The 21160-nt window shown below is 34.6% G+C and overlaps 2 protein-coding genes across 5 annotated transcripts in view; one reads left to right on the forward strand and one right to left on the reverse strand.

Moving 5' to 3' along the window:
* LOC139814188 (E3 SUMO-protein ligase ZBED1-like) overlaps positions 1-9516 on the forward strand; it is a 65412-nt gene extending 55896 nt beyond the window's left edge. For 2 of the 3 annotated variants that reach the window (XM_071780276.1, XM_071780278.1), the window contains exons 6-11: positions 1497-1817; positions 6938-7092; positions 7524-7638; positions 7815-7959; positions 8140-8531; positions 8811-9516. In XM_071780276.1, coding sequence (XP_071636377.1) covers positions 7914-7959; positions 8140-8531; positions 8811-8942 — 570 coding nt within the window. In that variant the 5' untranslated portion in view covers positions 1497-1817; positions 6938-7092; positions 7524-7638; positions 7815-7913 and the 3' untranslated portion in view covers positions 8943-9516. Of the gene's footprint in view, positions 1-1496; positions 1818-6421; positions 7093-7523; positions 7639-7814; positions 7960-8139; positions 8532-8810 lie in introns of those variants that run through there. The other variant, XM_071780277.1, reaches the window with a different exon arrangement.
* LOC139814184 (putative nuclease HARBI1) lies at positions 9482-10827 on the reverse strand. 2 transcript variants are annotated; one of them, XM_071780270.1, is made up of 3 exons: positions 10530-10827; positions 10108-10453; positions 9482-9975 (listed from the first exon to the last, which is right to left on the reverse strand). In XM_071780270.1, exons 1-3 carry the CDS (start codon positions 10707-10709, stop codon positions 9503-9505), a joined length of 999 nt encoding a protein of 332 aa, XP_071636371.1. In that variant the 5' UTR covers positions 10710-10827; the 3' UTR covers positions 9482-9502. The 2 variants fall into 2 exon arrangements, with proteins under 2 accessions (XP_071636371.1, XP_071636370.1); XM_071780269.1 differs by having other exon boundaries at positions 9482-10453; positions 10530-10819.
* Between the last annotated feature and the right edge of the window lie 10333 nt (positions 10828-21160).

Consider the following 21160-nt stretch of genomic DNA (forward strand, 5'->3'; position numbering starts at 1 on the left):
CTTCGTAAATTGGTTACCGTTTCTTCGCGTCGGGAAATTCTTGTGTTCGAGCGTCGATGTTAGCGTATCGATTTGTGTTCGGATCTCGTTATTACGGGTTGATAATTGTGCTCTCGCGTTGAGAAACTTGCGTCCGGTATTATTTGCGTTACGTCCTATGGCGTCCCTGCTCGCGATAATCTCGAATTGTGCGTTGGAACGTCGATGGCATTGTTAATCGCGGTCGAATGTCGTTCCCGCCGATTGATTAATCATGTTAGACTTGTATTCGCGTTGAGAAATTACCGGCGCTCACACGTTTCGTGCGTTCAGATGTTACTTGCGTAGCTTTTCACGGCGTTCCGTGGTTATTAGCGATATCACGACTCTAGTATTCCGCATCATTGGAGAACCGCATTAATCCCGTATTTTGCGTTAGTTATCGTATTCTTTGCCTGGTTAAATGACTCGGCGCCTCCCCGTTGCGCCCGAGCAGAATCACTCGCGTTAGGTTAAGACATCATTGCGACAGAGTTTTCGTACGGTTTTCGACTCGAATTATTAATTGTTTGAGAATAGAGCCTTCAGCGTGTTTATTAGAGACTCAATTAATACTCCGTGGGTGTCTCGCGTCCGCATTAATGTTATTTCGGTTAGATGAATTCAGACACCCCGCCACCGGCTATTCTTGATTTATTTATTGAATTTATCTTGTGTTTGATCGAAGCCGGATGGATAAACGTTGTTATTTTCTCGACAACCAGTACTCAATAAATGTTATTTTCTTTGTTATCTGACTGAGTATGAAATTAACGTGTCACCCCGCCGAATATCGCGCTGCCCTTCATTAACCCCGCCCGTGATTAGGTCAAGCTAGCCGATTCCACGCACCTCCACACTTCGTTTTGCGTCTCGTTTAGGTTTTCGCGATTTCGTGGACGCGAATGTACGCGTCTGGCGCCCAACATTCGGAACATTTCGTGGAGTATCGGAGGTGCGAGGAAATCACTGGAGAGGCCAACCATCCCGCTCTCCTAAGTCCTTTTGATCCGGCACACGTCCCGGAGCGGTCCGGGAGTGCAAAAAGTCGTGACAACATATATATATATATGTAGGTCCGGAAGTATGTTCCGGGACTTTTATTTTTGATATCGGTATATTCCGGGACATTTGGCAGTTTCCAGGACTGTCCTGGAAAAAATTCATATATATATATATATATATATATATATATATATATAAATTAGATTAAGTACATTAATATAATAATAAATATTATATAATTGCGCATACTTTTTTACTTTTAATTACAATATATAATTAAATAATATAAAATATATGTATTAATATATATTAATAAAATATATATATATATATATATATATATATATATATATATGTATAATTAATTGTTGATTGTTTTATACGTACATTATGTTTGCAATGAGTAAGATAACGAAAAGAAGAGTTATTATAAAAAAATAGACTGAATAAAATGAATATTTCACTTTTTACAGAAGCTAGCTCCAACCGATATACCGGAGGAAAGAACTACACGTGTGGTTGGAAGTGCATTAGATTTTATTTTTAAAAAGAGTACTTCAAGTACACAAACTAACTGGCGAAAGCAACTTGACCATTATCAAATGGAGATAACCATTGATTATAATGACTCACCCCTCGAATGGTGGAAGGCAAGAGTTAATAAATATCCGACACTCGCCGAATTGGCGAGGAAATATTTAGCAATACCTGCAACATCCGCGAGTTCGGAAAGAGCGTTTTCCTCAGCGGGCAATATTGTATCACGAAAACGTAACTGTTTAACCCCGGAAAATGTAAATATTTTAGTTTTTTTGTACGAGAATAGGAAAAATATATATATATAAAATAAAATTTATAATATTATACAGAGTGCTCCGGATTTTACCCGACAAACTGCGGGAGTATATTCTATTGGTTGGCAACTAAGTTCCCGCCGTTTTTTTAAATGTTACTAGACACTACAGACGCGCGCTTTGCACGCGCTATATAGCTTTAACATTACACACATATACAATGACAGCTGCTCATGAAGTAAGCATAGCGAGAGAACCAATTGGCATCGCGGAAAAGAGGGAACAATAAACGCGATATATTCGAGTACCGACTTTGCACGCCTTTTTTTAGAGAGGAACATTCCGCATGTCATTAAATGTTTTTGGCATAATGTTTTAAATCATTCGAGGTTCAGAAGTGTGGAGCATGGGTTCCGTGACTTTCCATGCTTTAAGTGACAACAACAAAAATCAACGAGCCACAATCTCCGCTGGTTTTCTTGCTCGTCACCGCTCAACTCATGGACACAAGCAACGATTTCTTTACCGAATCGTTACTGGCGACGAAAAATGGTGCCTGTACATTAATATGAAGCAGCGCAAGCAATGGCTTAGCCCTGGTAAACAAGCGATACCGCGCATGAAACAAGATCTTCATCCGCGTAAAACGATGTTGTGCGTATGGTGGGACTGGGAAGGGATTATCCATTACGAATTGCTTGAACGGAACCAAACGGTCAACGCGGAACTCTATGTTCAACAAATGGAACGACTCAACACGGCTATTCAAGAGAAAAGACCTAATCGGCAGCATGGAGTTTTTTTGCTGCACGACAACGCCCGCCCTCATATCGCCAATATGACCATACAAGTAAGCCATTCAAACGCATGGCTGAAGAACTCCATGCTGCCGATTAGGTTTTTTCTCTTGAATAGCCGTGTTGAGTCGTTCCATTTGTTGAACATAGAGTTCCGCGTTGACCGTTTGGTTCCGTTCAAGCAATTCGTAATGGATAATCCCTTCCCAGTCCCACCATACGCACAACATCGTTTTACGCGGATGAAGATCTTGTTTCACGCTCAGTGTCGTTTGTTTACCGGGGCTAAGCCATTGCTTGCACTGCTTCATATTAATGTACAGGCACCATTTTTCGTCGCCAGTAACGATTTGGTAAAGAAATCGTTGCTTGTGTCCATGAGTTGAGCGGTGACGAGCAAGCAAACCAGCGGAGATTGTGGCTCGTTGATTTTTGTTGTTGTCACTTAAAGCATGCGGAACCCATGCTTCACACTTCTGAACCTCGAATGATTTAAAACATTATGCCAAAAACATTTAATGACATGCAAAATGTTAAAATTTAAAAAAACGGCGGGAACTTAGTTGCCAACCTAATACAAGTGCAAATAAGAAAGAAATTTTATATGAAGTTTGGCTAGAAATGCTTTATGACAAAGTTGTAAATAATTATTGAAACGGAACGTGAAATAGGTAAAAATTATTACCTATTTTGATGACTCTTATTTTTTAAAGTTACCCGTAAGTAAAAATCAAGAGCGTTAAATTTGGCGATCTTGCCAAATTTAAGTCAGAGGAGGTCAGAGAACCATTATTACCTATTTCATGTTCCGTTTCAATATTTGTTTATAACTTTGTTTATAATAAAGCATTTCTAGCCAAACTTCATATAATATTTTTTTCTTATTTTCACTTGTAGAATATGCTCCCGCAGTTTATCGGGTAAAACCCGGGGCGCTCTGTATAAAATAATGATAGTATTATATCATATATAATTATATTACTGGTTTTAGAAAGATATATATGCATGTAAAATAAGAAAATATATAAAATTACACGTAAAGCAATTTATAGAAATTTCAAATATAATTACACACATATACCTATTTATCCACATAATGTGTAATGCATATTTAACCTTCCGTATACGTGGGTCTACGGCGTCCGAGCCAAAATAATATCTGCTCGTAACTGTAAAACTGGCAAGCCTGCCTCCATTTCTAAAAAAGTAAGTGAGAAAAGGGACTCAAGAGGGATCCAGAGCTGTTACGAAAAATTAATATATCGCCGAATACCGAGCAAGTCAAGTCTCGCACGGACGTCTCAGACCCATGTATGCACTAGACGTAATATTTTTTTTGTAAGTAATAATTTTGCTAATATTATTAAAAGTTTATTAAAAATCAAATATTAAATAAACAAATGGTTATCAAAAAATTATAAAATTGTCAACTACAATGTAGACAAATGTCTTATAAATTTTTTCAGATTTTTTAAAATACTTTAAGGTAGGAAGCGTTGAAGATGACAGACTCACGTATGCACTAAGAAGGTATCGAAAAAACGGAGGGTTAATATAAAAGCATTCTTTTTCATATATTTAATATATTCTTGAAGCGTGTGAGAATTTATATTTTATTACTTTGCGTATACGCGTCTCCGTGTAATACGCCGCGCAGATATCTGTAGCATACGCTGTTATACCCGCCTCGATACGGGTACCCGTACTGACGCGGGTATAACAAGTACCCGTATTGACACGGGTAGCGGGTACCCAAATCGATACGGGTACCCGCTACCCGAATTACCCGGGTACCCGCGGAACCGGTTCAGATCCGTATACAACGGGTAACGGGCGAACGGGCGGGTACCCGAATACACGGGTATCCGTTTCTTTTTCCGAGCTCTAAATATTATGTTGCTTGTAAAAATTATTTCTTATCAATTTTTTCCAAAAATAATAAATTGTGAAACATTTTAAGACTAAAACCAATTCGCTATCTGTATTTTAACTGGTACTTTACTCTTGTACGTATGGGGTACTCACGTTCGAGTTGGCCAAAGGCCGTGTTTTTATTTTTCCGCTACGTGCCCTACGAGCGGAAATATTGCGACGCAAAGTTGAAATGTGAAAATATTATATTAAGATATTTCTACTAATGTCGACGTCTCTCAATATATATGACATATATATATATATCAGAGAAATGTAACTTTCACTTTTTCGACACTGGTCGATAGACTTATCGGTCAGGAAGAAGATTTCTATTTAGGTAAATTAGAAAATAATATTAACAGGTCGCTTATCGCAATTTTTTATTTTTCATTTAGTAAGATAGAAAAAATTTTATAACTATCTAACAAACAGTAATACAGCATTGCTCTACATAGATTTTGCTTCCTCATAGAGGAAGCTTTGTTTTCGTAAAAAAAATTTTTTTTTAGTTGCTTTTGCCAATGTGTTTAGAATGTTCTAAAACGTCGAAAAATCGCTATTTTAAAAAATGTCGGTATGTGTGTATGTATGTGTGTATGTGTGTATGTGTGTATGTATGTGCCAAATTTACCGAAATTTCTATAACTCCAGAACTAATCAACCAAATCTTAACGAATTATATATGAAATAGGGGTAGAAAAAACTGAAAAATATATAGAATTAATAAAAATTGCTAATAATCAAGGGGTTCTTTTTTAATAAAATTTTGAATTTTTGCAGAAATGTTTGTTTATGTTTTAATTTCCGCAAATTTGGAGATATCGATCTATTTCTAATTTTATTATATTTTTCAGTTTTTTCTACCCCTATTTCATATATAATTCTTTAAGATTTGGTTGATTAGACGCAGCTTTATACGTGATCAAAGGTCCCTAATTTTTAGAAAAATGTCTAATAGTTTTAACTTTTGTAAATTTTAAGATATCGGTCTATTTTTAATTTTGTTAGGCAGGCCTTCCTCTATGAGGAAGCCAAAACAAATAGAGGAAGCTTTGTGAGCAAAGGTTTCTACTTGCACACTTAAAAACTATGAGGAAGCAATGTGCAGGTTTCTACTTGCACACTTTATTTGTAGTAAATTTACCGCTCTACAAAAAAGATTTTTTATCATTTTTTCATAAATTCAACCGTTCAAAAGATATTCAAAGTTAAAGTTTGATAAATTTTATAAAACTTGTTTTTGCTTCTTATGAATTTTGTATCATATCGACTATCAAAAATTATGAAATAATCAATACATATTTTTGTAGAAAATTTAACGATCTACAAAAAAGGTCTTATATTTTTTTCATAAATAAAACCATTTAGACGATATTAAGGTTTAAAGTTCAAAGTGTATAAAAATTATTCTTTTTTTTCATATTATTTTTTCATATATTAAATAAATAAAGCTCAGAATTTTGTTATAATATGAAAAAAAAAGAATAATTTTTATACACTGAACTTTAAACCTTAATATCGTCTAAATGATTATATTTATGAAAAAAATATAAGAGACCTTTTTTGTAGATCGTTAAATTTTCTACAAAAATATGTATTGATTATTTCATAATTTTTGATAGTCGATATTATAAAATTTATCAAATTTTAACTTTGAATATCTTTTGAACGGTTGAATTTATGAAAAAATGATAAGAGATCTTTTTTGTAAAGCGATAAATTTACTACAAAAATCTATGTGAAGCAATGCTGTATTACTGTTTGTTAGATAGTTATAAAATTTTTTTTATTTTACTAAATGAAAAATAAAAAATCGCGATAAGCGACCTGTTAATATTAATTAATATTAAGGGCTCAAACTTTAACAGGTATCTTATTTTACCCTCCTGCAAGTATATATGCTATTCGTGAAATAAAAAAAAGGCATAGTTCTTTTAAGAAAAAATATGTAATTTGCAACACGCATCTGCATACTTTTTCTTAAAAGCAACTATGTCTTTTTTTCATACCGATTCGTCTCATTATTCTGTGCATAAAATACCGAAAACTTAATGTTTTACAAGATATTTTGTATTTTATGTCAAAATACTAGAACTTTCAAGCCTTATAGTTCCAAAAGTTCTTAATTTTGAAAAGCTTTCGAGATTAGCTACAAGAATATGCATTGAAAAATAGGGATTTCCATTTAAGAAATTAAAGGTGTCGTTTACATGAGCTTTAAACGACCATCCATGGTTAAACCAATGACACCATTTTATGGCCCCCTCGAAACCAAATAACTTATAGCGTTTTTTCTTGGAACGCACTGAGGGCGTACTTGGTGTAGCCTTGCACTGTACCAGTTTAGTGTAAGCGCTGCACTGCACTCAAGTGGTGTACACACACTTCATGCTGTCGTGTTTATTTCAGACCACGGACTTGCGGCAATTTTAAGTTGCATTCAGGATCTTTATTCGGTAAAATAATGTCGGACAAAATGTTTGTTTACTTTAAAGTTAATAAAGATTGTGATGTTGAGATGGAATACGTAGCTGATCAGAAAGAGGAGTATGATCGGATTTTAAGTAAGTAAAATATGCGTGTATATTGGAGGTTATTTTTTATTTTATTACATACATTAACATTAAAACATTACTACAGGGTCCGGCAATTGATATGATTCGCTGTGTAAAACGCTATAACTTTTTTATTGTTGAATAGATTTTATTTAATTTGGTCTTAATAATTTCAATATATCCTCCTTTGGCCTTTACGGTTAGGCGAAGTCTCTTTGATAAACAATTCACACAATGTTCGTAGGATATTCTGCTAGTCAAGACCGTCCCACTCTGTTTAGTAATGTTCGGTTTTGTTCATCGATAGTGTTGTGTCGATATAATCACAGTAACTGCAATACTCGCCAGACCTGAATCCACTCGACTTCTACGTATAGCACAGTAGATAATTTTATTGTTTGATGTTTATTGATATTTCTTAATATTATTTGTGTTGCTAGATGATAATAACTTTGCAGTCAACAAAATATTGTCTTTTATTAACTCTGGACAAATTAAATGTAAAGGCAAAGTCGTTGAAATTTTAAGAGGAAACGATTTGGACATGCTATATGGGTATGTAACCATGCATACTTTTGTATTGGATTTTTATTGGATATTATTTAATCTTATTAATTTTCAATTTAAATATATTCATACTTAAAATAATACAGATATAATCTCTCATTATTATTATTTTGACAATCCGCTATCGTAGTATCATGTTTTACAAATATGACGAAATATCATAGGAATCCTGACTGCATTTTCGTTGAGATGTCGTCGACACCAGCGACTCGGAAAACCAACATCCAAGGGGCATAAACATAAAGATTGATGCTACCAGTCCAATGTCTTCTTGTTCAGGAAGTGGTGAAAATAAAGGTGACAATAAAGGTGACAAACAATTGAACAAATTAAAAAACTACATTAAGAATGAGAAATTAATGATTGAGTAGATATGAGTACAAAATTTTGAAAATGTGATTTATTTCTTTGTAGAATTCGTTTCGAGATTTATATGAAATAATCAGAGTAATAATTGAGCCTATAAAAATAAAATAATACTGATTTCAGATTGGCAAGATGACGAGACCAAATATTTATTGGATCAGGTTTATGCCTACTTACCAGTAATCGGTCCGCAAAAAAAATTTAAAACAAAAAAAGCAATGTGGTTAAAAATTGCAGAAGAAATTTCACAGAAATTCTGCAAAGTACGAACATCTATCCAAGTTGAGAACCGGTACAAAACTGTTTTACGGAGAAAGAAGTCTGCAGTTGAAAATAATTCCGGATCAGGTAATTCGAGGCAAGATGTACCCTTCGAGGAAGAATTACACAAAATTGCTTCCACCGATGACAGCATTGAGCCGGAAGTTGTGAGAACTGCTACAGGTGTCAAGAGGTTTAAGAAATCAGACGAAACTGTAAAAATAAAGAATAGCTCACCAGGAAACAAAAAGACTGTAAGTAAATGTAATACTGATTACCTGTATTACAAAAACTTTCTGTAATATGTACAAATCAAATAGAAATTTTTTAAGGATGAGCCTTATTTCAATAAATATTAAAATTGTGTTATGAAATAAATCGTTACGTATAATGAAATATTGCCGTAAAAAATGACTTGGGTTTAAACAATTTTAAATTTTTCAAATTTTTTTGAAATTATTGTTTCTACAAAAACTTTGATTGGTTTTGCTTCCAACTGCCCTGATCTACACTAACTTTTCTATTATTATTAGGTATCTATCGCAGAAAAATTGGAAGAACTACATGAGAAGACAGAAACAGCTCGAGAGAAACGACACCAAGAAAAGATGGCATTGATACGCGAATTGTGGAGTGGAAGGCAGAGAAACCCTGAACGGGAGTGACAGACTAAGACAGCAGACATCCATAATGGAAATAATTTATTTTAGTTATTTTTACTTAATTTTTTTAAAGCAAGTCATATTCACGTTCCTAAGTGCTTTACACTTTTTTTATGATCTGCCGGAGGAAACCAAAGATTTTATTAATTATTAAAGAAAGGCATTATTTACTTGATTTATTTTTAATTTATATTTGTTTAGTTTTGTTAGATTTGTAACAGCACAATGTTTATGTTAAGTAATTCACGTTCGTCAGATTTAGTTGTTTAAAAGCAAGCAATGTTAAATAAGATATTCACGTACTTAAGTGCTTCACAATATTTCTTGATCAGCGGGAGGAAAAAAGGTTTTGTTTAGTCATTAAAGAAAATGTTTAGTTTTCTTAGATTTTAGAAGGCACAATGTTAGTGTAAAATTATTGTAAGATTCAGCTTGCTCAAAAGCAACTAATATGTTACTTAACATACTTGATAAAAACTGTGATACTTGCGATGTGTGATACCTATTTTAGAGATATTGGGCACAACAAAAGCAAACAAATGGTTATTACAAAATATATTTTATTACAGGCACTGCATTATTCTGAACCGTTTCAATTCCCCGATATTTTTCAGATCGTCTTCTGTATTATCTTCGTGATAAGCTACGAATGGCTCCTCTTCATTGTAGGGAATGTCATCTTCATCCCATATATCGTTATTGTCTATGCACAGATTGTGCAAAACGCAACAACTGACGATAAATTTCGTGATCTTTTCGACTTTATGCATATCGATCTGCAATAATAGTTGTCGAAACCGTGCTTTTAGTATACCGAAGGCATTTTCAATACGTACGCGAGTTTGACAGTGTTTTTTGTTATATCTATTTTCCATTTCTCCTAAATTCCCATAGTTTTTGAATGGCACAAGTAGCCATTCGCGTATCGGATAAGCGGAATCACCTAAAATGTGATAGTTTTTCCCACATATTTGTGGCAGCTTCTGTTTGACATCGCTTAATTTAAAGACTCTGGCATCGTGAACTTTGCCTGGAACTCCAGTGAACACATCGATGAATTTTCTTTTTGCATCACATATTGCTTGCAATGTTATAGATGTCTTGTCGTGTCGATTAGCATACGTCGATGCGATTTTATGAGCTGGTGTTCTTATATTTATATACGAACCATCGATACAGCCTATAACACCTGGGAATCCCGCAATCTCTTCAAAGGATCTTGCTTCTTCGTCTAAGTCATCTGGAAATTTGATGACTTGTCCCGCAATTTCAGTCAAATATTTCATGACTCTGTTACATTGGTAAAAAACTGTTCTGAGGGAGATTCCAAAAAGCGTCGCGACACACCGCAATGATTCCTTATTACCAGCAAACCACAGGAATACCAGCACATCTTCTTCTGGCGACTTTCTCTCAATTCCTCCATGATTATTTAATGGTGGGCAAGATGATTGTTCATATTTCTCAATTAATTTATAAGCCGTATCCTTGGTCAATCGGAAATGTCTTCGAAACTGAAATTTATTTCCATATTTTTTTCACATTTCATTTATATTTTACCAATTAAATGGAAAATTTTTCAATACTAACCTCATTATCTGAATATTCCCGAACAACAGTGACAAAACTTTTTAATTTCGGGATTTTAGTTCTTTCACGCAGAATTGCGAGCTGCAAGAATTCTTCGTCGTCTTCTTCTTCACTCGATGAAAATAATATATCGATACATTTCATTATTGTGCTAAAATCTTCTTCCCGATTGGCTTCCATGTTTATAATTTAAGTCACACTCGCTCCACACCGTCTCTTTGAGACAGTGTAGCAAAATCACACTTCGTGCATAAAACTTGCACTACACCGCAGCCACGGAAACACATTACACCGAATAAGTTCGCTTGCCACCAGCCATGGAAACACGCTACACTGCCTGAGTGTTGCACTAGTGGGCGGTAGTGCAGCCAAGAAAAAACGCTATTAGTAGGTAAGCTACGTTTGTTCTAACTAGGGGATCTGAGGGGGGGGGTGAGGGGCGGGCGGGGGAGGACCGCGGGGTAGGGGGAGGGGGAACCGCGTTTTTCGGGCGTCGCGGGGGAGGGGGAGGGGGAAACCGCGTTTTTCGGGCGTCGCGGGGGAGAGGGAGGGGAAACCGCGTTTTTCGGGTGCCGCGGTGGAGGGGGAGGGGGGAACCGCGTTTTTTAAGCGCCGCGGGGGAGCGGGAGGGGGAAACCGCGTTTTCAGGCGCCACGCCGCGGGGCGAGGGGGTCCACGTTTTCGCCGCGCCGCGGAGCGTTCGCGTTTTCGGGCGCCGCGAGGCAAGGGGACCCGCGTTCGCGTTTCGCCGCGCCGCGGAGTCCGCGTGACGTCACACGGCACGCTCCCGCTCGCGTTATCTCTCCCTCGTAGATGTTTCTCCCCCGTCCCCCGTTCGTATTCTCGTTCGCGCGGTCTCTTTCCCTCGCGCGTTCTCGTTCAGAAATTATGCGAAAACTACAAATAGAAAAATTGCTTACCACCGCTTGATTTCAACCTGAAACCCCTGGCTCTTGAGTCACCTTCCGCACTGTGTGTGACACAACATTGATTGTCTTTTTATTGTTACACTTATTGTTACACTTATTGTTAGTCTCTTAGCAGTATAGGTCTCTTAATTTTAGATAATATACACTTAAAATATTTCTCCAGGCACTTCCATTTCTTCAGGCACATTTATTTCCATCTTGATAAAAAGAGAACGTTTCTCTTACGAGGATGAACCAATTTATTTGGAGATCGAGAAAATCTTGATGCGATCGGAGATCGGCGATTCCGATCTCGCGACGGAATAGATATCGCACTACGTCGACTCTCCTCTTATACAATCTGCTACAGTTTCTCATCTGCGGTTCGCTGATTTTCACAATCTTGAATTTAGAATTACGTATCGGTTTGCAAAGTTTTGCGTACTCGCTCATATCGGTGGGCTTTGATATACAGCTCTTAAAATGGCGAACCAATTGTTGTATAAACCGCACGATCAAGCACACTAACTGACTCTCACCAACCGTCCTCGATGGCGAACCAATTGTTGTATAAACCGCACGATCAAGCACACCAACCGACTCTCACTTCTAGTCCTCGACTACTGAGCGTACCTTCAAATTCATCCTTCTACATCACATATTGTCACATCGTTTGTTTATCATATCTAATTTCATCTCAGTAGCCGTACGGATGCGCCTTGCGAAAAATCTGCGATGTGCAGTTTTGCACGTGTGCGATGAAGTCACCGCGAGACACGTATGTTCTCGAAAACGATATCGCACCATTAACTTTCGGTGATTTGATCTGTAAAACTGCTATTGAACCGCGATCAAACAGCTATCAAACAGCTATTGAACCGCTATGAAACAGCTATCAAACAGCTATTGAACCGCTATGAAACAGCTAAAAACAGCTAAAAACAGCTATCAAACAGCTATTGAACCGCTATGAAACAGCTAAAAACAGCTAAAAACAGCTATCAAACAGCTATTGAACCGCTATGAAACAGCTAAAAACAGCTATCAAACAGCTCTTGAACAGCTATCAAACAACTAAAACAGCTATCAAGAGACACGGTAGTGTCTCGCGCCAAGTACACGCGGAGCGAGACCGACCGTGACTCTTTTACGCGACGCGACGGGTTGCGAGTACCCGAGATGTTGAGATCTCGATAACGAGTGAACGGATCAAGTTCTAAGTAGGCTTGATCGATAGCTTGGGGTCCAATTAGGGGGGGGTTTCTCTTATAATATTCCGCTACGTGCCCTACGAGCGGAGATATTGCGACGCAAAGTCCAAATGTAAAAATTTATTTTTAAGATACTTCTCCTCCTCCTAACGCCGACGTCTCAATATTATTATGATTATCAGAGAAACGTCCCTTTCACTTTTTCGACGCTGGCGGCGCAGGTATCGCCAGTTTCGATATCGCGCGCGTATTTCGAAATTAGGTCGATAGATTTATCGGTCAGGAAGAAGGATTTCTATTTAGGTAAATTAGGTATATATATAATATATATTGAGTCAACGGAAAAGAAGGTTCTCTACGCTTGGCAGAAAGTGCCGCTAGGGAATTTTTAAGTCGATTCTTATGAATCAAGTTTGAATTCGATGTCTAGGTATCCCAGGTTGCCGATGACGAGGTCCAGATAGTGCGCTTCATAGTTTTCAGTGTCCAGGTGTAATAATACGTTGAATTCGATGTCTACGTGTCCCAGGTTGCCGATGACGAGGTCCACATAGTGCGCTCCGTAGTTTTCGGTGTCTACGTGTATTAATACCTTGAATTCGATGTCCACGTGTCCCAGGTTGCCGATGACGGGATCCAGATAGTGCGCTTCATAGTTTTCGGTGTCCATGTGTAATCGTACGTTGAATTCGATGTCTAGGTGTCCCAGGTTGCCGATGACGAGGTCCACATAGTGCGCTCCGTAGTTTTTGGTGTCCATGTGTAGTCGTACGTTGAATTCGATGTCTAGGTGTCCCAGGTTGCCGATGACGAGGTCCACATAGTGCGCTCCGTAGTTTTTGGTGTCTACGTGTATTAATATCTTGAATTCGATGTCCACGTGTCCCAGGTTGCCGATGACGGGATCCAGATAGTGCGCTTCATAGTTTTCGGTGTCCAGGTGTAATCGTACGTTGAATTCGATGTCTAGGTGTCCCAGGTTGCCGATGACAAGGTCCACATAGTGCGCTCCGTAGTTTTCGGTGTCTACGTGTATTAATACCTTGAATTCAATGTCCACGTGTCCCAGGTTGCCGATGACGAGGCCCACATAGTGCGCTTTGTAGTTTTTGGTGTCTAGGTGTATTAATAACTTTAAATCTGAATGTAGGACACGTAGATATCGAATTCAAGGTATTAATACACGTAGACATCGAAAACTACGGAGCGCACTATGTGGACCTCGTCATCGGCAACGTGGGACACCTAGACATCGAATTCAACGTATTATTACATCTGGACACTGAAAACTATAAAGCGCACTATCTGGAACCCGTCATCGGCAACCTGGAACACGTGGACATCGAATTCAAGGTATTAATACACCTGGATACCAAAAACTATGGAGCGCACTATGTGGACCTCGTCATCGGCAACCTGGGACACCTAGACATCGAATTCAAGCTTGATTCATAAGAATCGACTTACAAATTTCCTAGTGGCAGAATTAAAATTATGTCATGACGTAATAAAAATTCGCTGAATTAAAATTATGTCTAGACATAATAAAAATTGGACGAATTAAAATTATGTCTAATAAAAATTGGATGAATTAAAATTATGTCTGACAAAAATAATTCCGCATTTTTATTATGTGTATACACATAATTTTAATTCATACAATTTTTATTATGTGTACACATAATTTGTTTTCGATTTAGGATACGAATCTTTTTCCGTTAGTTTGTAAGTTTCATGATTAAAAAGATCATGTCGTATTATTAACATATAACTAAGATTTATAGAATCGTTATTAATTTTATTATATATCTTAATTGCGCGAATCTCTGTTTTGTAAAAATTATGCACAATATTCCTATGCAAGGATACTTGTTTAATTATTTCTTCCTATTGCATTTAAGTATAGAAAAATATACAATTTCTATGTGTTTGCACTTTATATTTAATGAGCAGGCAATTAAATATATATGATTCAATTTGCGTCTATGTCTCTTTATTGACTGACATAGTTATATACTTTAAAATATTTTTCTTTTCTGAAATTCAATCAATTGAATAGCAAAAACTACGTTATCATATTATATATTTTTGGTACGTAGTGTGCAAATGTATTTTGAAATGAAGATTATATATTTTCTACTGAATTATTTACACACACACGTGCGGTTTCAGAGAATCATTTTTCGCCAACTCAAATGTTCCTATATACTCAACTGTCAAAATATGAAAGATAATTTTATCTAGTTGTGACATTCGCTCAAATTCTCGAAATAATTTTCAAGGATATGAGTACGAATATATATATATCGTACTATTTAATATTTATAATAGAAAATTATAAACGATGCGTTATGTATGAGAAATTTAACAGAATTGCTTTTATCAAATAGAATTAATTTGCGATTAGTTGAAGGGAATAAAAGAATAAACAAATCGGGTAAATTTCAGACACGTGTTACAGGTGTCCATCTGTAATTATCAAAAATATCGATACCTGAAGATATCGGTACATATACAGTTGCGAACAACATTCAGTAAGACACGCGAATAAAAATAAATAAAGAATTTTACAGTTAACGACTTATTAACATTAATCATGCTATATTGCGATTATGTTTTATGTTGAAATTGAAAAATATATACAAGGTGTACAGCTGAAAGGGTTACAGATTATTATTTTTAAAAAACTAAGCAAAATATTAAATTGTTGTTTTCTTTAGAAATAATAGTCCGTAACACTTTTAGCTTCATACCTTGTATATACTGTTTATAAGATTATAAGATATATTGTTTATAAGATTAAGATGCGTAACACTATTCAAAAAGGCGTGATATCCGTACAAAAATACCTTTTTAAAAAAAGGTAAAAAAAGGCGCCAAGTACACGCATAGTAGTGTATATGTATTATGTTGTTACCCTGTTATGTTGTTACCTCGAAAAAAACAAAGTGGTAGTATTATACCTCCAAATAGCTTTACCCTGTACATACTAGCTGTTTATAAAATGCGTAATACTACAAAAAGGCGTGATATCCGTACAAAATTACCTTTTTTAAAAAAAAGGTAAAAAAGGCGCTAAGTTCACGCATAGTAGTGTACCTATATGTTGTTACGTCGAAAAAAAAAGAAAGTGGTAGTATTATATTTCGAAAAAATTTAAGTAACAAGTGGTAGACGTAATCTTTATATCTCGAAAAATCTCGAAAAAATATAAGCAGTAGTATCTTTATTTCCGAAAAATTATAACCCAAGTGATCTATCAAGACACATCACAAAATTATGTTACCTTATCAAAAAGAAGAGTCGCGCTTCAAGTGATCTATTACAATTACAAAAAAGAAATGATATCTCTTTAAATTACAGCGCCAATTACAGAGAGAACATATATATTGCCTCAAAAAATAATTGTTGCACTACTTTGAAAGTCTTTAAATTGTGTTTAAATTTAACAAGGGAATACAAGATATTTAAATACAAAGTTTACATGTGTATTTTTTAGTGGTCACAAAGAATTACAGAGGTAACAGTACAAAATAAAAATATTTTATTAAAATACAAATTTTTCTTGTAAAAAAACTTGGCGCTGCTAGACCTCGAAATTTTAAATAAATTAATAAACTTATCCTCTACTTAATTATAAGCCGCATTATTCGCCGTCCGCGTCGTCACGCACACCCATATCACTCACTCGCACATCCACGCTGATAATCATTTAATATTACTCTTATCGCATTCTTCTCTGAATTATTTTTATTTATTGTTGTCCTTATTTATTTAAAATTTCGAGGTCTAGCACCGCCAAGTTTTTTTACAAGAAAAATTTATGTATTTTAATAAAATATTTTTATTTTGTACTGTTACCTCTGTAATTCTTTGTGACCACTAAAAAATACACATGTAAACTTTGTATTTAAATATCTTGTATTCCCTTGTTAAATTTAAACACAATTTAAAGATTTTTCAAAGTAGTGCAACAATTATTTTTTGAGACAATATATATGTTCTCTCTGTAATTGGCGCTGTAATTTAAAGAAATATCATTTCTTTTTTGTAATTGCAATAGATCACTTGAAGCGCGACTCTTCTTTTTGATAAGGTAACATAATTTTGTGATGTGTCTTGATGTCTTGATAGATCACTTGGGTTATAATTTTTCGGAAATAAAGATACTACTATGCTTAGATTTTTTCGAGATTTTTCGAGATATAAAGATTACGTCTACCACTTGTTACTTAAATTTTTTCGAGGTATAATACTACCACTTTCTTTTTTTTCGACGTAACAACATATAGGTACACTACTATGCGTGAACTTGGCGCCTTTTTTTACCTTTTTTTTAAAAAAGGTAATTTTGTACGGATATCACGCCTTTTTGTAGTATTATTTATTATTACGTCGACATTCACTTGAATGTCGATATTGATTTTGGAATTGGGATTGGTATACGGAAATTGTATCTGCGATCGTTGTGACGTTACAGTAGTTGCCTTGATAAATAATATTGCTCTCCGATATCGACGATTATTATTACATTAAAACAATTATTAATGCAAAGATCATTGTACCGTGAAAATTTCTTTAATGGCCATCACAATAATTACGACGTATTAATTATGGCAATTATTGATAGTATTAATCACGTTTATTTTAAGTTCAAAACAGCTTGTCTAATTAAATTATAATTTAAAAAATAATGGTTCTGTACCGTTGCACACAATGAGATAAAATTAGACAAGAATGAAACAAGACTTCAAACAGTTCAAACCAAAAATTGTAAAACAGATTCATAAATAACTTTGATTTATCATTACATTATATATTTTTAGTAACAAATAGGAAATTGCTTTAAATTAGAGGTCTCGTTTCTTTCATTCTACTTTTATAATTTATATAATATACGAATAATAAAAGCTATATTGACAGGCCGATGAGTCGTTATCTAAATTATCCAACAAAAATTTACAAAGCTACGAAAGAAAAAGACAAAAAAAGACAAGTCTTCTACATTTAATTCGGCATTCAAAATTGACCCATCCAAATTGGCGCCGTCGGCCATAGCACCGAGAGGAAATTGAAATTGATCAATTGATTGACCAACAATCAGGAAAAAAACGAGTAACTATTCGGCAAAACTTATCCTCGGTACGTTTATCGCGCACAAATGACATTGCACAATTCCTGTTTGAAGCAGGAATTAAAATTATAGAATTTGCGAAAATTTATTCACTCTGTGCACGTAAATATTACGAAAGATCCAGCTAAAGATTCTATCACGAGATTTTTCACTAATTGCTTAAAAGATCATTTACGAAGACATGTTGGAACGATTAGAAATGACGGAAAAAAATTATATTCAAACAATTAGAAGTACATTATCAAGAACTAAGATATTCTTGAAAAGACAAAGCAACGAAGTTGCAATTAATGCGTACAATAAAACCATATTGACTCTTCTTGAATCAAACATGGATATACAATTTGTTTTAGATCCATACAGTTGTGCTTCATACATGATTAATTATGTCACAAAAGTTGACGCAGGACTATCACGATTACTAAAAGAAGCAGCAAAAGATTTAGAAAATGGCAATTTGAATATTAGACAGAAGTTTAGAAAAATTGCAAACGTTTTCATAAACGGTAATACTATGTCTGCACAAGAAGCTATTTACCATGTCCTTGGCCTACCACTTTCATTATGCAGTAGAGCTGTTGTTTATATTAACACTGCACCGCAAAAAGAACGTGTTCGTATGTTAAAAAATGACAAACATTTAAAAAAAATGAGTGATGAATCAACAGATATATACTACAAAAATATAATTGATAAATACGAAAATCGGAATTATCAAAAATTATCTGATGTTTGTCTTGCCGAATTTGCAGCGAACTATGAAGAGAAAAGAATTACATACCAAAGTGATAGTGAAAATGAATATAATGAAAACATTGAAATTAGAGAACGAATAAAACAGAAAATTATTAGATTTCGTCGTTACAAATTGCAAGAAGACCGATATAATTATTTCAGAGAACAGGTTTTGTTGTTCTTACCTTGGAAAAACAAAACAGATAATGTGGAGACACAAAATTGTGAAACACTTTATAAAAAAAATATTCATTTAATTCAAAAAAACAGAATAAAATTTGCAGTAATAGGTGATGCAGAACTTGACAATGCGTTGGCTCAGGCACAGCAAGATCAACAAGATGTAGAAGATGAGGAGGTAGAATCTTTCATGAATACAAAAATTCCGAAAGAGCAAGAGATAGATATATTCGGCCAAACAGGTGTAACAGATTATTCGAAAGACACTAAACGAAAAATAAGTAGTCCACTTAAATCGACCAAAGAAGAAATGATGAGTATTCTTCAAAAATTAAATGACAAACAGAAGGAAATCACAATACATGTTTTACATTGTTTCAAAACTGGTAATTTACCAATTAAATTGTTCATCAGCGGATCAGCAGGGGTTGGAAAAAGCACAGTCATTAACGCGATTTATCAGTTATTATTGGATTATTTCAACGAAACACCTGGAGAAAAAAATAATTCGGTCAAAATATTATTATGTGCTCCTTCAGGAAAAGCAGCATTTCTAATAGGTGGTGTAACGTTACACACTGCTTTTGCTTTACCGATAGCACAGTACGGAGGGCAAATGCCAGAATTGTCAGCAGATGTGGCAAATACTATTCGAGAGAATTTAATAGAATTAAAATTATTAATTATAGACGAAATATCTATGGTAGGTAGTACAATGTTTAGTCGAGTGGATACAAGATTAAGACAAATAATGGGACGTGATGAAAGCTTTGATGGAGTTTCTGTCTTGGTAGTCGGTGATCTTTATCAATTACCACCGGTTATGGATACTTCAATATATCTCTGTCCGAAATCTTGCATGTTAAGCGTATTTTCAGAAAATGTTCTATGGAATGAATTTAAATTCTTTCAGTTAACAGAAATAATGAGACAAAAAGAAGATAAAACGTTTATTGAAGCTCTTAACAACCTTGCAAAAGGAACAATGTGTGAAAATGATATTGCTCTAATTAAGTCAAAGAGAAACGACAGAAGAATACGTTCCAAAAGATGCAATTAGATTATATGCTGATAATCGCTCAGTTGATAGTTTTAATCAATTAAAAATCGATTTAAAAGATGGTATAGCTTATGAATGTATAGCCAAAGACACAATTTTAGGAAAAGTTAGTAGTAAATTAAGAAATAAATTACTAACGTCATTAAAAAAAAAGAAAAAGAACAGAATGTGGTGGCTTGGCTTTCAAAGTTATATTAAAAATAGGTATCAAATACATGATAATTACTAATATAAATGTAGAAGAAGGCCTAGTTAACGGAGCTTGTGGTATATTGAAAAATATAACATTTAAACCAGGTACAGATGAACCAATTAAAATATGGCTTGATTTCAATAATAATAAAATTGGCGTTGAACAACGAAGACCATATATAAAGTATATGACTAAAAATTGTATGGAAATGTGTTTAGTTCCGCTATCACCGCTATCTGTCGTATTGAACGTCAATGAGAGAATGGGATATCAAATCGTAAAGGAACAATTTCCCATTATACCTGCTGAAGCTATGTCAATTCATAAAAGTCAAGGTCAAACCTACGAAAAAGTATGTGTTGATTTTAGAAATAATTCCCGTATGACGAAGCCAATGTTGTACGTAGCGCTGAGTAGAGTAACCAAATTATCTGATTTATATATTCTTGGAAGTTTAACATCACCAAAAAAACCATCAACAAATAATCTATTGGAATTAGAAATAAAACGTCTAAAAGAAGAGAAGTGTCTTAATCCAAAATTGTCGTATTCCAAAATTATAAAAGGAAATCAAATAAAAATTATTTATCAGAACGTACGGTCACTGAATAAAAATTTAATTAATATATCTTGTGATAAATGGTATAAACAAGCAGATTTATTAATTTTTGCAGAAACACAAACAATCACAACAGACAATTTGACATTTGAAGGATTTAATATTATTTTCCGAACAGATAATTACGATAAACGTTTACCAAAAGGAATAATATGTTTTATTAGGAAGGAACTTAACGCATTTATTGATGACCATATACAAAAAGATGAAACTATAAATGGACAACAGCGTCATATTGACTTGATACGCATGAACATAAATGAGATAGAGATCATTACCGGTTATAAATCTCCCTCAGTACCTAGAACCATGTTTATGTACCAACTGAGTAATATTTTAAGCAAATCTATTAATAAAAAGAAAATTATAATAGGTGACTTTAATTACGACTCGTATAATAAAGGAGGAATTTTAGAAAAACATTTAAATGAATTACAATTTAAACGTGCAATTAGTACTCAAGTGTCAACTACAAACTTTAATACGCAGATAGATGTAATATTTATATCGGAGGAAATATTCAATTATAATGCTGGAGTATACGAAACTTATTTCTCAGATCATAAACCTATTTTTATCGGATTAAACGAG

The sequence above is a fragment of the Temnothorax longispinosus genome, chromosome 6 (genome assembly GCF_030848805.1).
Source record: "Temnothorax longispinosus isolate EJ_2023e chromosome 6, Tlon_JGU_v1, whole genome shotgun sequence".
Classification (NCBI taxonomy): Eukaryota; Metazoa; Arthropoda; class Insecta; order Hymenoptera; family Formicidae; genus Temnothorax; species Temnothorax longispinosus.